Here is a 14,211-nt window from a genome sequence, read left to right as displayed (position 1 = left end):
TCTACCTCTAGGTTTCTGGTCTGGGATGATTGTCATTCAGTAAAATGAAAATGTGCCTCAGCAAGATGGGGCACATTTTCGGGGGAGAGAAGGAGTTCTCAGATTATCATATTTAACCCATGATGTTTGAGGTGCCTTGGGACATCCAGATGGATATCAAAGAGGCATCTATCTGGCATGGAGTTTGTTGGATTTGTTTGTTTTTTTGTTTTGTTTTGTTTTTTAAGATTTTATTTATTTAGTTGACAGAGACACAGCAAGGGAACACAAGCAGGAGTGGGAGAGGGAGAAGCAGGCTTCCTGCTGAGCAGAGAGCCCCATTCAGGGCTCAATCCCAGGACCCTGGGTTCGTAACCAGAGCCTAAGGTGGACACTTAACAACTGAACCACCCAGGAGCCCCTGGCTTGGAGTTTTGGCTTGTACACTGTTTATCTAGTGTTCTGTCCAGTCTAAATGTTTCCTGAGAAAATTTGTCTTTGCATCTATCATAGACCTACCATTAGACACACACTTGGTGAGGAAGTGAAGGCTGAGCCACTGACTCCATGGAAGTTGAAGGAGGTGACACCACCTCTGCTCTCAAGGAGTTTGCAATTTTGCTGAAGAAATGACATCAGAGAAATGTTTTGGAGAACAGGCTATGCCAGAATATGTGGTAAAGGCAGTTGCTACTCAAAGAAATCAGAAAGGAAAGAAAAGAATCATAAGAAAGAGCCCACGGGGGCGCTTGGGTGGCTCAGTGAGTTAAAGCCTCTGCCTTCGGCTCAGGTCAGGATCCTGGGGTTCTGGAGCCCTGCATCAGGCTCTCTGCTCAGTGGGGAGCCTGCCTCTCCCAGCAACCCCCATCTGCCTCTCTGCCTACTTGTGATATCTGTCAAATAAATAAATAAAAATCTTAAAAAAAAAAATAAAAGAAAGAAAGAAAGATCCCATGAAGTCCACTATTGATTGATTATTATGTAATCCTCACAACTAGTTGAGGGGGACAATGTGATGCTCATTTTATAGACGAAGAAAGGTGATGAAATGTTGAAAGACCCATGTCTTGGTCCAAAGCAAGGGAGAGAACCCGCTGTCTAAATTTATTGCATTGTGCTGTGGTCTTAGTTCCTGTACTCCACAGAGATGTTCATCTCTTCAAAGCTCCCCAGCTTGGTCTTCCTGACCCCTACCCAACCTTCCTTCCTCATACCCGAACCTCCAGTTTCTTTCCTCATTTCACTCCAGCTCCCCAACCCAACTTTGTCCTTTTTTTTTTTTTTAAGATTTTATTTATTTATTTGACAGAGAGAGAGAGAGATCACAAGTGGGCAGAGAGGCAGGCAGAGACAGAGGGGGAAGCAGGCCCCCAGCTGAGCAGAGAGCCCAATGCAGGGCTCGATCCCAGGACCCTGAGACCATGACCTGAGCCCAAGGCAGAGGCTTAACCCACTGAGCCTCCCAGGCACCCCCCAACTTTGTCCTTACGCCTGGTGTTCCATCAAGCCCGTTTTAAAGACATTCTCTTGGGCTCTAATCCAGAGACGAAACTGGCGTCTCTTTATTTTGCCTGAGAAGCCCAATAACATTCATCTCTTTACTCAATAAACATCGTGTATACCAGGAAACAAGCAAGACCTAATCCCCTCAAATATTCTTTCTTCTTTCTTTCTTTTCTTTCTCTCTTTCTTTCTTTCCTTCCTACCTCCCTTCCTTCTTTAAGATTTTATTTATTTATTTGACAGAAAGAGAGAGAAGCAGCACAAGCAGGGGGAGCAGCCGGCAGAGGGAGAAGCAGGCTCCCTGCTGAGCAGAGAACCACGCCCTCCCCCCAATCCCAGGATCCCAGGACCCAAGCCAAAGGCAGACACCCAATCGACTGAGCCACCCAGGCACACACCCCCAAACATGTTCAATCTATTGGTTGTCTATTGATCTCCAGGGCTTTGGACTCAAGAAATCAGCCTAGAGAAACTGAGGACTGGGAAGAGGACTCCAGAACCAGAAGTCAAGTACCTCGGGAGCGTTTTAACACTCTTCCACTCTGCCCTTTGGCTGTACCCAGGGTCACACCTGGAAACTAGGGCTGGTCCCACAACTAGGTTTCTCCCTTTGTAACTTGCTGTCTGCAACTCAGGCATCTGAGGGAAGACCTCTCTCTCATTTTCACCCCTACAATTACAAGAGCCTTCTCAGACTTCTAAGACCCTGCAGATGCAAAAGTATAACTAGGAATTCAGAGGTCCGCAAGCATAGTGGCTTCCAGCCTGCTTCCTCCCACCCACCCTCCCTCAGTGGCCCCCAGTGGTCCCTTGTTCCTGCTTTTTCTCCTTTTCCAGCCTACTGGCTCCCTTATCCCTCAATTTCAGATCACGCTCTTCCCAGATCTAAGACTTGCTCTTGTCTCAGGGCTTCCCACCACTTCCCCACCTGCTCCGATTATCTCTGGCCTCCTTCTCTCCTTGTATTCCTTGCTAACCCCCATGTCCCATCCTTCCATCTGTTCTGAGCTCCCAATGAGCCCAGCCTGATGCTGCCCTCCAGGGCTTCTTTAAACATTTTCTTTGGGCTACCTCCAGTAGCTGGGGCTCCTCTGGGCTCAAATTCCCCACTTTCTCCCCCTCAGGCTCTCCATACTCCCACCAAGGCTGACCCTGTCACTGTGCTGTCTCTCCTCTCCTCAAAAGTCTGTCTTTTCATCTCTGCCTTCCCCTGATCCTCTGTGTCTGCCTCCTCAGGGGCTCCCTTGGCATCTCCCAAGCCTACTCTTCTTGATTTCTCTCCCTCTCTTTCCCAGGACTCTGGTCTTTGTCCCATCAGTTTCTCTGTCCCTATTCCCATCTCTCTGCACTCTTGACCTCTTGTGATCAGGCTCTGTGGACCTCCATCCCTTCTCCTGTCTAGCCATACCTCTCTTCTCCCTCTGGTCTCTCTCCCCTGTCTTTGTCCCTGATTCTCTCCCCCTAACTCTCCCACTAGTTTATACCAGTCTCTTTCCTTCTCTGTCTCTGTCTCTCTCCAGCTAAGTCTCTCCTCTGTCTTCTCTCATCTGACTCTCTCTTATCCCCCCTTTGTCTCTCTCTCTCTCTCCTCTTCCTCCTGCTTTACCTATCTCTGTGTCTCATCTGTCTCTTGCCCCTTTATCTCTGTCTCTCCTTGGGCTCTCTGACTCTTACTTTCTCTCTCTATCTCTCCTTTCCTCTCCCTCACCCCGGTATCTCCCTCTTCATCTCTCTCTGGGCCCTCGCTCTCTCTCTCTCCCTCTCTCTCTCTCTTTTCCTCGGCTCTCTCCGGCTCCCTCTCTCGCCTCGGATGACAGCGCTGCCTCTTTTGTTGGCTCCGCAGCCAATCGCCGCCGCTGACGACACGGGGGCCGGGGCTATAAAGGGCCTGGCCCGGGCTCGGGCCCCCCCAGCCGCCCGCCCCGGCCGCCCGCCCGCCCCGCCCGCGCGCCCGCCGCCCCCCGGCCCCCCCGTGCCCCCCCTCGGCCGGGCAGCCCCCACTCCCGCGCCGCCCGGACCCCCTCCTCCTCCCTCCCTTCTCCCTCCGCCCCCTCCCTGCGGACTCCGGCGTCCCCGCCCCCCAGTCCTCCCTCCCTCCCCTCCAGCATGGTGCTCGCGGCCCCGCTGCTGCTGGGCTTCCTGCTCCTCGCCCTGGAGCTGCGGCCCCGGGGGGAGGCGGCCGAGGGCCCCGCGGCGGCGGCGGCGGCGGCGGCGGCGGCGGGGGCCGGGGGGGAGCGCTCGAGCCGGCCGGCCCCGTCCGTGGCGCCCGAGCCCGACGGTTGCCCCGTATGCGTGTGGCGGCAGCACAGCCGCGAGCTGCGCCTGGAGAGCATCAAGTCGCAGATCCTGAGCAAACTGCGGCTCAAGGAGGCGCCCAACATCAGCCGCGAGGTGGTGAAGCAGCTGCTGCCCAAGGCGCCGCCGCTGCAGCAAATCCTGGACCTACACGACTTCCAGGGAGACGCGCTGCAGCCCGAAGACTTCCTGGAGGAGGACGAGTACCACGCCACCACCGAGACTGTCATTAGCATGGCCCAGGAGAGTAAGTGGGCGGCGGGGCGCGAGCAGTGGGGTGCTGGCTCTGGGAAAGTGAGCGCCTCCCGCTCCGAAGCGGGGCGCTCCCGGCTGCTCCGGCCCAGAAGCTTTTTCTGAGAAAACTTGACGGATTGGGGAGGGGGGGCTGCTCCATAGAAGTTTTTCGAGCTTGGAGATGGCCGCGGAGTTGTGTGCACCCTCCGTTCCCCGAGGTGGGACGGCAAACAGTGAGAGGGTTCCGAGATACCTCCTCCCACCCGGGTGTTCAAAAAAGACCCGTGTTGCGGGGAGTCTGGGGAAGCTAGAGCCCAGTCGCAGCGGAATGGAAGGGGCAGCAACTCAGTCCTGAAGGGCCATGGAGGAGAGGCTGGAGCACAGAATCGGGACGCTTCGGGACCCCCACAGTCCCAGGCGGGCTGCAGAGCTGTCTGCTACCGGGGCCCTTGGCATCAACTCTCCGCCCCTTCCACCTCTGGCTCCGCAACGCGCCCACCGGGCTGCAGAGAACTGAGTGCTCCTCTCCCTCTAGCAGGAACGAGGTCCCTCCCAGAGCCCAGTGTCTCTCCTCGCAGCCCAGCTGGCACCCATTTCACCAGAGCCCTTCTGACACCCGGTCTCCCAGGGCTGGGAAAGCTGTACTTTCTTGGTACTGACCGGGCTCAGAGAACTCAACTCCATTGCACTGGGGTTGAGGGCACCCGTTCGGCTACACTAAGCTTATCATTCCTTTCCCTATTCGCCCGCCCCTACTCAAAACTGGACTTGAGGAGAGAGAGGGAGACCTAGGGAGAAAAAGAAATAGATAAGGAGGGAGGGGGAACCCAGGCATTCAAGCTCCTGGCCAAACGGAAGATGAACATGTTAATAGACTTGAGCTGCTTTGAAATTTTATGGCCTGGAAAATCCAGGCCAACACCCCCCACCCCACTCCCAGCTCTCCCTAGGGTCAGATGACTCCCTTTCCCCTCCCCCACTGAGGTCCCTTCACCCCTTCCCTGCTCCAACTCCAGGGAACCAGGCCCTCTCTTATTCCCTAGTGGTTTGGCAAAGTCGCTCCCCCACTCCATAGTTCAGTTTTATGGCTCTGAACAGAAGAGGGGGGGACTGGTTTATTGGCACATGGGTCATAAAAAGCTGGGGGCTGAGGTGGACTCCTAGTGGCCCACTCCCATGGGAGAGGCACAGGAACCCAGGTGTGCATCTGTGAAGCTGAGTGCCTCATACTGCCACCAGTTTCTCTGCAGACCCTAACTCCACAATACTTGGCTAGGCTGATAAAGAAAAAACCCCAAGGACTAGAAAACTTGAGGAGGGTTGTGGTGGTGGTGAAAGCCTGGGATCTGTCTATGTTCCTCAGTCTCCCTTGTGTTCTTTTTTTTTTTTTTAAGATTTTATTTATTTGACAGACAGAGATCACAAGTAGGCAGAGAGAGAGGAGGAAGCAGGCTCCCCGCTGAGCAGAGAGCCCGATAAGGGGCTCTATCCCAGGACCCTGGGACTCGATCCCAGGACCCTGGGATCAAGACTTGAGCCAAAGGCAGAGGCTTTAATCCACTGAGCCACCCAGGCGCCCCTCCCTTGTGTTCTTAAGGTTTCTGCTTTATAGAAGCTAGGGTCAGTCTAAGATTGACTGAGTGCGGGGGTGGGGGTGGGGATTCTATGAAACAGTTGTGGAGGAATTCTGAAGAAGAGTATGCTGGAAGAAGATGAAGGGTACAGAGGAAAAACACACTCTGGTCTGTGTGGTTTGGTGTGTATGTGGAGTTTCAGAATGGGTGATGGATTTATGGACTTCCCCTTGTCTCTTTCTATCCTTAGCATCCCTTAACCAAGTGGCTTGAGCCCAGAGTTAGCCCTCAGAATGGGGATGCAGGGAGTGAGCACACTCTGCGTGCATGGATCGGACATTGCAGGTTAGGTTGGGGGGGACCAGGAAGGACACCAGTAGGTGGGGTTCTACCCCAACTTCCGCCCTCATTCTACTTCAGGACTTGGATAACTAGGGAACTGGGTCTCCAGCCAGGTATTGTACGTCCCCTTTAAGAGCCAAGCTGAGCTCTTTTGAGAGGGAGGGGGAGCGGAGGGGAAGGGAGGGAGAGAGGGGAAAAGGAAAAAGAGACTTTTATAGTCTAATCCCCAGGGACCCGCTTTAATAAGAGACTTGTGCTCTGCTAATCGGGGGAGGTGTTTGTCAGCAGAGATGGCCTCCGCTCCCCTCCCCCTTCCTCCCCTCCCCCAGCACTCAGCCCTGGACCCCAGCCCCCACCTCTCCTAGGCTGCAGTGCCTGCCCTAGTTCCCTCCACCCTCTCAGGCTCTCCCACCCCAGCCTTCATCCTGGGAACCCAGCCCCCTTGCCCTTCTGGGAGCCAAGCCCAGCCCCTCAGTTTCTCTCTCCTTTCCTACACCAAGAGGCCCCTGCCCTCTCAGCCCAACCTCCTGCCCCTAGGCCTTCCAGCCTGGGTATGGAGAGTATGTAGGGGGTTGGGGGGGGGCGCCATAGAGGAGGAGGTGGTGAGCTTCGAGGGGGTTGGGCTTTTGCTGAAAATAGTGCAATGACCTCTCTCCAGACCAGCACCGCCTACTAAACCTGACCTGCTGCCTGCCACCAACCCGATCAATCCAACACAGATGTGGCTCCTTCCCCTCCCCTTGGGATCTGGGCCTATATGTGTGTGTTGGGGACTCTCTCAAGCTTCTTGTTTCCCTCTGTGGCACTACCTGCTTCTTCTTTGTTCCTCTCTCTGTATCTTTCTATCCTTTCTCTTTACCCCACAAGGCTTAGCTACCTTCCTTCTTTCACTTTTTATCCCTGGTCTACTCCTTTCACATTGCCCCTTCTCTCCAATATTCAACTCCCAAGCTTATTTCTTTCGCCCCACCATGACCTTTCTCTCTCCCTTCCTTCTCTCTCCCAGTTCTCTTGACTATCTCTCCCAACTGCCTTCATCACTAACAGTCTCTTCTCTATTCTTACCTCCCTCACCACCTCCAGTCTCTATCCTGTCTCTTCCCCTTTCCCTTTCATTCTCCATCCATCTTGGCCTCTTGTAGTACCAACTGTCTGCACATTCCCTGGGAGAGAAGTGCATGCTGAGTCCCTGGGGTAGGGGTGGGGGACTCTGAAGAAACCAAAGACTTAGAGGGATGGGGCCCTAATGTCCAATCCCCTAGGCCAGCTTAGGTAGGGGAGTATGCTTAGAGCTTACAAAACTAACAATAATCCAGCATTTATTGAGAAGCTACTACTATTTTCATTCTTTATTTAATGCTCAGCACTCCTATGAAACAAGAATTATCATCTGTATCACTGAGACTGTTGGGTGGGAAAGGTCAGATACATGTTAATGAGGAGTCGAGCAGTAACTGAACCCACTTTGTAGTCTAAGAACAGTGTTTAGATGCCAGGAAGAACTTTTAGGCATTTGCCTGTATATTTTAAGATTTGGAGGTAAGGGAGTTCATTCAGCATGCATTTACTAAACACTGCTTGGTAACATGGGAGACACTAAAGCTATAATGGTGAGCAAAACAGACAGTATTGTCAAGTGTCCACCCTCGTGGAGATTAGTAGCTAATAACGAAGACAGGTGGGAAAATAAGACAACCCTATGAAATTAGGCACAATAGCCCCATCTCACCAGCAGTTTCCCTGCCGCAGCTACTCTCCTAATTCTCCTAATCTCTGAATCTCTACTCCCTGAATCCTCCCTCATTGTGCCAGCATTGCAGCTCCAGCAGGTGGATAACTGGGAGGACTACCAGTGCCCTGGAACCTCAGAGAAGAACCAAGGGAAAGGAAGCTACCAGAGGAAATGTGTGTCTCATTCCTGAATATATGAAGATCATTGAGCACTTGCCTCCTCATCTCACTTGGAGGATCCTCGTTCTCCTGGGGTGGGGGAGTGCTGATGGGAGACAACAGATGCTAAGTCCTCCATAATTACACAGAACTCAAGACCTGGAGTGATACATAAGGGCTGGACTTCCTGATCATACTTACATAGTTCTGGAAGCTCATTCCTGACTCTTGTTCTCTCAGTCTATTTAGAGCAAGAATGGATATTCCTGTCCAGTGGAAACATGATTTAGGGCATTTCCAACTGACTTAAGAGATTAGAAAGGGAAACCCAGAGGACCTGAAATGGAAGCAGTGGCAGATGCTGAGAATCAGCTTTTTGACCCAAGAAGGGTCAATTTCTGGTCTAGAACAAGATGTAATGGGCCAAAATGTAAAGTTGGGATGTTAAACCTTTGTAAAGACTTACTGGCACTGGACTGAGAAACCAAAGGAAGCTCAGGGGAGAAAAGAAGACATTGCAGTTGATCTGATGTGTTGAATATTATTTCTGAAGTTTTGGGCAATGGGCGTAAACAACATGGAGGTAGTTTTTCCCTTCCTTAAAAACTGAGGCAGTAACGGTGATAAGGAGGAGGAAACAGCTGAGGAAACTTGTTCTCAGGATTAAAGGGACTGGGGAGTCAGATATACAAGAGTCAGCACTTGAGTTGATCCATTCTTCTGAGTGTATTGTTTCTGGCAGGAATGGTTTAAGAAGCCTAGATCTAGATTCTGGCTTACCTCATGAAATACATTTAGCCCCTGCTCCCTATCTGGACCCTGGTTACCCACTCTTGAGACATCTGGTTGGGGGTGGGGGTTATACCAAGGCTTCACCTGGCCACCACACAAAACAGGGCAGAAATGGGGCAAGGTGACCTAAGAAGAGCAGGTGTGATGAGGTTTGGGTTCTATGAAGAGCATCAAAGTTCTGAAAAATTTGGAGCCCTACATGCTGGGGGAATGGAAGGCTGCAGGTGGGAGGGGATATCCCTAATAACTGTCTGTGCAGGTTATCTATAGACCTGGGCCTATGTATTAGGACAAATGGACTAAGGAATGGATGCATATCAGAAAGCCCTGATAGAAACATCATCCTATAGGGAAAGAGAGGAGGCGCTGTTCTGAGTACCAGTGACACAGTAGTCAACAAGACAACACGAGAGAAGGGTAAAGAACTGGAAAACTCAGGCTGAGTCGTTCAAGTTGCCAGTGCCACCCAGGGCTGCTGACGCCCTTCACAAACACCCTTTGCTGATGCTGTGCCCCCTTCTCTCTTATCAGCGGACCCTGCGGTGCAGACAGATGGCAGCCCCCTCTGCTGCCATTTCCACTTCAGCCCCAAGGTGATGTTCACAAAGGTACTGAAGGCCCAGCTGTGGGTGTATCTACGGCCGGTGCCCCGCCCAGCCACAGTCTACCTGCAGATCTTGCGACTGAAACCCCTAACTGGGGAAGGGACTGCAGGGGGAGGGGGCGGAGGACGGCGTCACATCCGAATCCGCTCACTCAAGATTGAGCTGCACTCACGCTCAGGCCACTGGCAGAGCATCGACTTCAAGCAAGTGCTACACAGCTGGTTCCGACAGCCACAGAGCAACTGGGGCATCGAGATCAACGCCTTTGATCCCAGTGGCACAGACCTGGCTGTTACCTCCCTGGGGCCGGGAGCTGAGGGGCTGGTGAGCAGGGAGCCTGAGATGGTGCCAGATATGTATAACCTGGCCCTGAGGAGGTGGGATGTTGGAAAAGGTAGACCAGGAATGAGAAGGGGCTGGGCACCAGCGTTATTTCTTTGGGGCCAGGAGCTGATTCTAGAGGAGCAGTTTTGGGGGTGCAGATAGGGTGGGGAGTGGCAGCTATCACTTTTCAGATACAAGCCAGGCAACAGGTGGAAACTGGATTTGGGGTCGTGTTGATGGGAGATCCAAGAAAACACAAAAATGGTCTGTTGATGAAGCCTGGGGCCAAGGGGGCGATCAGGGTGAGGTTGCCAGGAGAAAATTAGGGGTGAGTTGAAGGAGACATAGCTAGCTTGTGAGAAAAGTGAGTAGAAGATAGGGCTGGAAATAGGAGCAGGGGAAAAGCTGAGAAGGCGACTGTCTGTTCTGATGCCCCTGTTCAGGGGCAAATGAGAAAGGAAAGGGAGTAGGTGCTCTTCGAGTCTCTTATCACATCTCTTTCTCCTCTCCCTCACCCCCAGCATCCTTTCATGGAGCTTCGGGTCCTAGAGAACACAAAACGGTCCCGGCGGAACCTGGGCCTGGACTGCGATGAGCACTCGAGTGAGTCCCGCTGCTGCCGATATCCCCTCACAGTGGACTTTGAGGCTTTTGGCTGGGACTGGATCATTGCGCCTAAACGATACAAGGCCAACTACTGCTCCGGCCAGTGCGAGTACATGTTCATGCAAAAGTATCCGCACACCCACTTGGTGCAACAGGCTAATCCAAGAGGCTCTGCTGGGCCCTGCTGTACTCCCACCAAGATGTCCCCAATCAACATGCTCTACTTCAATGACAAGCAGCAGATTATCTACGGCAAGATCCCTGGCATGGTGGTGGATCGCTGTGGCTGCTCCTAAGGTGGGGGACAGAGGATGCCTCCCCCATAGACCCTACCCCTAGACCCCCAGCCCTGACCCCCCAACCCCCGGACCCTAGAGCTCCCTCCACCTCTTTCCATGAACATCACACCTTGTTCCCTGCCCAAGCAGTGTGCAATACAACAGAGGGAGGCAGGTGGGGACTGACAGGTGAGGGGTTTGGGGAACAGGGGGAAGAGGGGGCATGGTCAGGTGGGGAGTGTTTGAGGTTTGCAGGTGAGAAGGTTTGGCAAGAAGACAGAGAGACGTAGAGACAGAGGTAGAGCAGAGGGATAGAGACAGAGGAACAAAAAGCAGCAATGAGAAGGCAAAGGGAGAGAGAGGCAGAAGAGACAGAGATCAGGCAGAGGTAAATGATGAGAAAGAGGCTGAAATGGAGTAATAAGAGAAAGCCCCACACCCAGCCTCCTTTCTTCCACTGGCAAAGTGAGGGGCTTGGTATAGTTTGGGGAGATCCCCTGACTACCATTCTCATTAGGAGGAAATCAAAAATCCATTCTTAGCTTCTTCCCTTTCTCCCTCCAACAATGGCCAGGGAAGGGAAGTGAGGGCAGGGACAAAAGTAAGGATTTGGGAATTTTATTTATTTATTTATTGTGACTTTTCATTTTTTGGTATTTGGCTTTACTGAAATCGAAGGGCCCCTGCCCACTGTGCCCCATTTCCCCCTTATTCCCCAAAGCCCTGTTCTCCCTCAATACCCACCTACTTAAGCACTTGTATAAAGCCTCCAGGGTTGGGAATGGGAGCAGAGGGCAAGAGGGCTAATACATGAAATTTTCCAACCCATAATTACCCAACTTGACCTTCCTGAGCCAAATGGGTTGAACTAAATTCCAGCAGTCACAGAAACAGTATGAGGTTAGGGTTTAGGAGCTGGGGGTCGGGGGGAAGGGGAGAGGAGAGCCCTCAACATCCAGGATCTATGAGAGCTACTAAACTTACCCTGAGATCCACCCTCATAGTCCTGAGTTATTTAGCCAGAGGGTGTGGCCCACATATGCCCGAATTCCCCCCAGCCAAGAGAGACCAAAGAGCCTGTGGAATACCCCTACTCCCAGCCTCTATCTTCAGGTCAATAAAGAGTATAGAGATCCCAGAGTCCCAGGTCTGGGAAGGGTTAGGAGGGGTCAAGAAAGGAGTAGTAAGGAGATTAAAGGTTACAGGGCATTTGAATCCAAATCACTGCTCTGGGCTAGGGAATAGAGCCAGCAGACCAAGATGGAAGGGATTCCAGAGGGGGGACATTTTAGTTCCCCCAACCCCAAAGCTCAGGGTGGAAGCGGGGAGAACAAGGGAGCAGAGTGTCTATAATTATTTTTATCTTTTATTTTTGGAATCTAGCAGTACCTGGCAGCAGGGAGGGAACAATACAGTGGGAAGGGAAAAGCATCTGACAAGGCCAGTTAGAACAGAGGACTGGAAGGATGGAGACTCCATGGTTTGGAAGGCTAGGAAGCAGGCAGGGACTGGTCGCCACTCCCAGTCACTAGCTAGGCCTATTCATCCCCCCCACAATCCTGACCCACCATCCTCTGGACTCACTGTGCCTCAGTTTCTTCCCCTCGATGGAATGAGAAATAGCAGCACCCGCCACAGCCAAGAGATGAATTCTGAGCACTTACCACGGGCACTTTATGGACATAAAATACCTCTCGCTGTGGGACAGATGACCAGGGCACCAGAGCAGTGGTGAAGAGATGTGAGGCTTAGAAGAGTCACAGGCTTCAGAGTACAAGTTCCCCTCTGCCTCCCAGATGGACAGTGCCTGAAGCCAAGGAGTTGAGATATCTCCTGATCCACACCCTACCCATACCTCACCACCAGACCTCTTGGCTCTGGGCAAGAGCCTAGAGGATGTGGAGAGAGGAGGTCCGGAACCTTCAGCAAAACTGCCACTCTTAAGTAGAGCCTGCAGTTATGGGTCTGATGCAAACAGTACTAAAGCCTGACCTGGAAGGCTTGTTCTTCCCAAGAGTATGACTCTCCTGTCTGGCCCAGATGGTGGAAGGGGCAAAGGTATGTGACCACCCTTGGGAAGGTGATGTTGGTGAGCTTTAGTATCTTATTCCCATTCCCATTGTGAAAAACTAAGATGAGGTATTTTGGTACAGGAATGGGCAGGGGCTGTTAAGCATTTCAACTTGCCTCCCATGTAACAGCTAATGCTAGCCCCCAGCCCCTCCTCTCTGGCCCTGTTCTTCCATCCCTCCTTCTACCCCAACCTCGGAGAACAAGATACACCTGACCATCAACAAACACCATTCATATTCCCTTGGTTGAAGGAGAGGAACAGAGAACAGAAGATGCCTCCTCCAAGATCAAATGCTCATGTCTCTTGATCTTGGCACAGGGTGGGGGTTGGACAATAGACATCAGGTGACTTCTCTCTACAAATTCTAGAGAGCTGGAGCATTAGACTTGGGGGACACCTACAATATCCCCCTTTAACACCACCAAATAAAGACCTTTGTTGGGGTGGGGGAGGGTCTTTTTCTTCTGAACATAAATTATGAGTCAAAGTTTCATTCCATTGTCCTCCTCACCCCCAAGAGGCATGGGGTAAAGAGGCTTGGGTGCACAGTCCAGCAACCTAGTGGGAACTAGCAACCCCTCTCCCACTTTATAATGTGTGTGGACCTGGCCAGTGCCCCTCTGATCATTAGTAGTGTAATTATTATTTACTTTGTGTATTTGTTACACCATGTGTGTGATTGCCTTTGTTTGTTAAGGGTGACTGAGGAGTATGGGGGTGACAGGGGCATTGGAATGCCGGGAAAGGACTTCTTCACTGAGATCAAGGCTTCCTGGAGGGAACCATTGCAAAAAGGCCATCAGGCAGTTTTCAAGTTATGTGACAGAGGGCAAAGATGGCCATAGGGTGCTCTGAGTTTTGGGATGGTCACATGACACAATCCAGCACTTGAACCTGAAAAAAATAAATAAATAAAAGCAAAGAGTTTAGAATTCAGTGATGAAATCTTCTCCCTAACCAAGCGCTACATTTATACCTTGGAGACCAGGAACAAATGAGGATCCGAGAGGGGATGAAACCCTTTTGTTCAAAGAATAAGAACACGGGGGGTCTGGAGCAAGAAAAAAACACTAAGTGTATTTGGGATGAGAGTGGGAACATACAGTCCAAGGGAGGAAGGGCAGACAATGGGAAAGGGAGGGGACCTAAAACAACTCTTCTCAGGAAAACTTGATCCAAAACAGTCTCAAAGATTACCAAAACCCTCTCCCAGCCTCCACATAACAGAATCTAAAAGTTCTCTTAAGATGATCCAGCTAATGTCAGTCCCATTCTCCCAGAGTTCCCTTAACTAAGTTTCACCAAAATCCACAAACCAAACCAACATAGCCATTCAAATTGTAAATGTACCAACATGGTTAAGCATCTCAAATGGTCTTTGATTTCCCCATAAAAATGTCTTCTGTGTAAAACAAAAGAATCTTGCCTCACATTTGGGGGGGGGGGGAAGGAAGCTTCTGTCACATTGACCTGATCCACGATGGGGGCCAGGGCCACTGTGGGGTCAGTGTGCCACCATATTTTCCCTGCCCTGTCAGTTCTGTCAGTAGACTGACCCCACCTCAGGCCAACTACAAGAGTGAGGTTGAGAGATGATCAACGTGCTACATACGGTATCTTCCCAAGGAATTGTCTTATCCACATCTACTCCTAGCTTTTGGCTTGAGCTAAAAATAGGTTTTCTCCCTCACTGCTCATTGTTTCCTATGTTGAAA

The 14,211-nt window shown here is 51.7% G+C and overlaps 1 protein-coding gene across 1 annotated transcript; it reads left to right on the top strand.

Moving 5' to 3' along the window:
• Positions 1 to 3,476: 3,476 nt before the first annotated feature.
• GDF11 (growth differentiation factor 11) lies at positions 3,477 to 13,432 on the top strand. The gene is made up of 3 exons (XM_047742522.1): positions 3,477 to 4,024; positions 9,141 to 9,538; positions 10,060 to 13,432. The coding sequence occupies exons 1-3, from the start codon at positions 3,589 to 3,591 to the stop codon at positions 10,438 to 10,440; spliced, it is 1,215 nt and encodes a 404-aa protein (XP_047598478.1). The 5' UTR covers positions 3,477 to 3,588; the 3' UTR covers positions 10,441 to 13,432.
• The last annotated feature ends 779 nt before the right edge of the window (positions 13,433 to 14,211 follow it).

The sequence above is a fragment of the Lutra lutra genome, chromosome 8 (assembly GCF_902655055.1).
Source record: "Lutra lutra chromosome 8, mLutLut1.2, whole genome shotgun sequence".
Lineage (NCBI taxonomy): Eukaryota > Metazoa > Chordata > Mammalia > Carnivora > Mustelidae > Lutra > Lutra lutra.
The sequence above is the reverse complement of the archived record's forward strand: the minus strand, read 5'-3'. Positions and strand labels throughout refer to the sequence as shown.

What these genes read in the sequence shown, in the direction of transcription:
- GDF11 (XM_047742522.1), top strand. Translation starts at nt 3,589, where the DNA reads ATGGTGCTCGCGGCCCCGCTGCTGCTGGGCTTCCTGCTCCTCGCCCTG. An exon ending in CATTAGCATGGCCCAGGAGA is followed by an intron (nt 4,025 to 9,140) that starts GTAAGTGGGCGG and finishes CTCTCTTATCAG; the next exon opens with CGGACCCTGCGGTGCAGACA. An exon ending in GGCCGGGAGCTGAGGGGCTG is followed by an intron (nt 9,539 to 10,059) that starts GTGAGCAGGGAG and finishes CCTCACCCCCAG; the next exon opens with CATCCTTTCATGGAGCTTCG.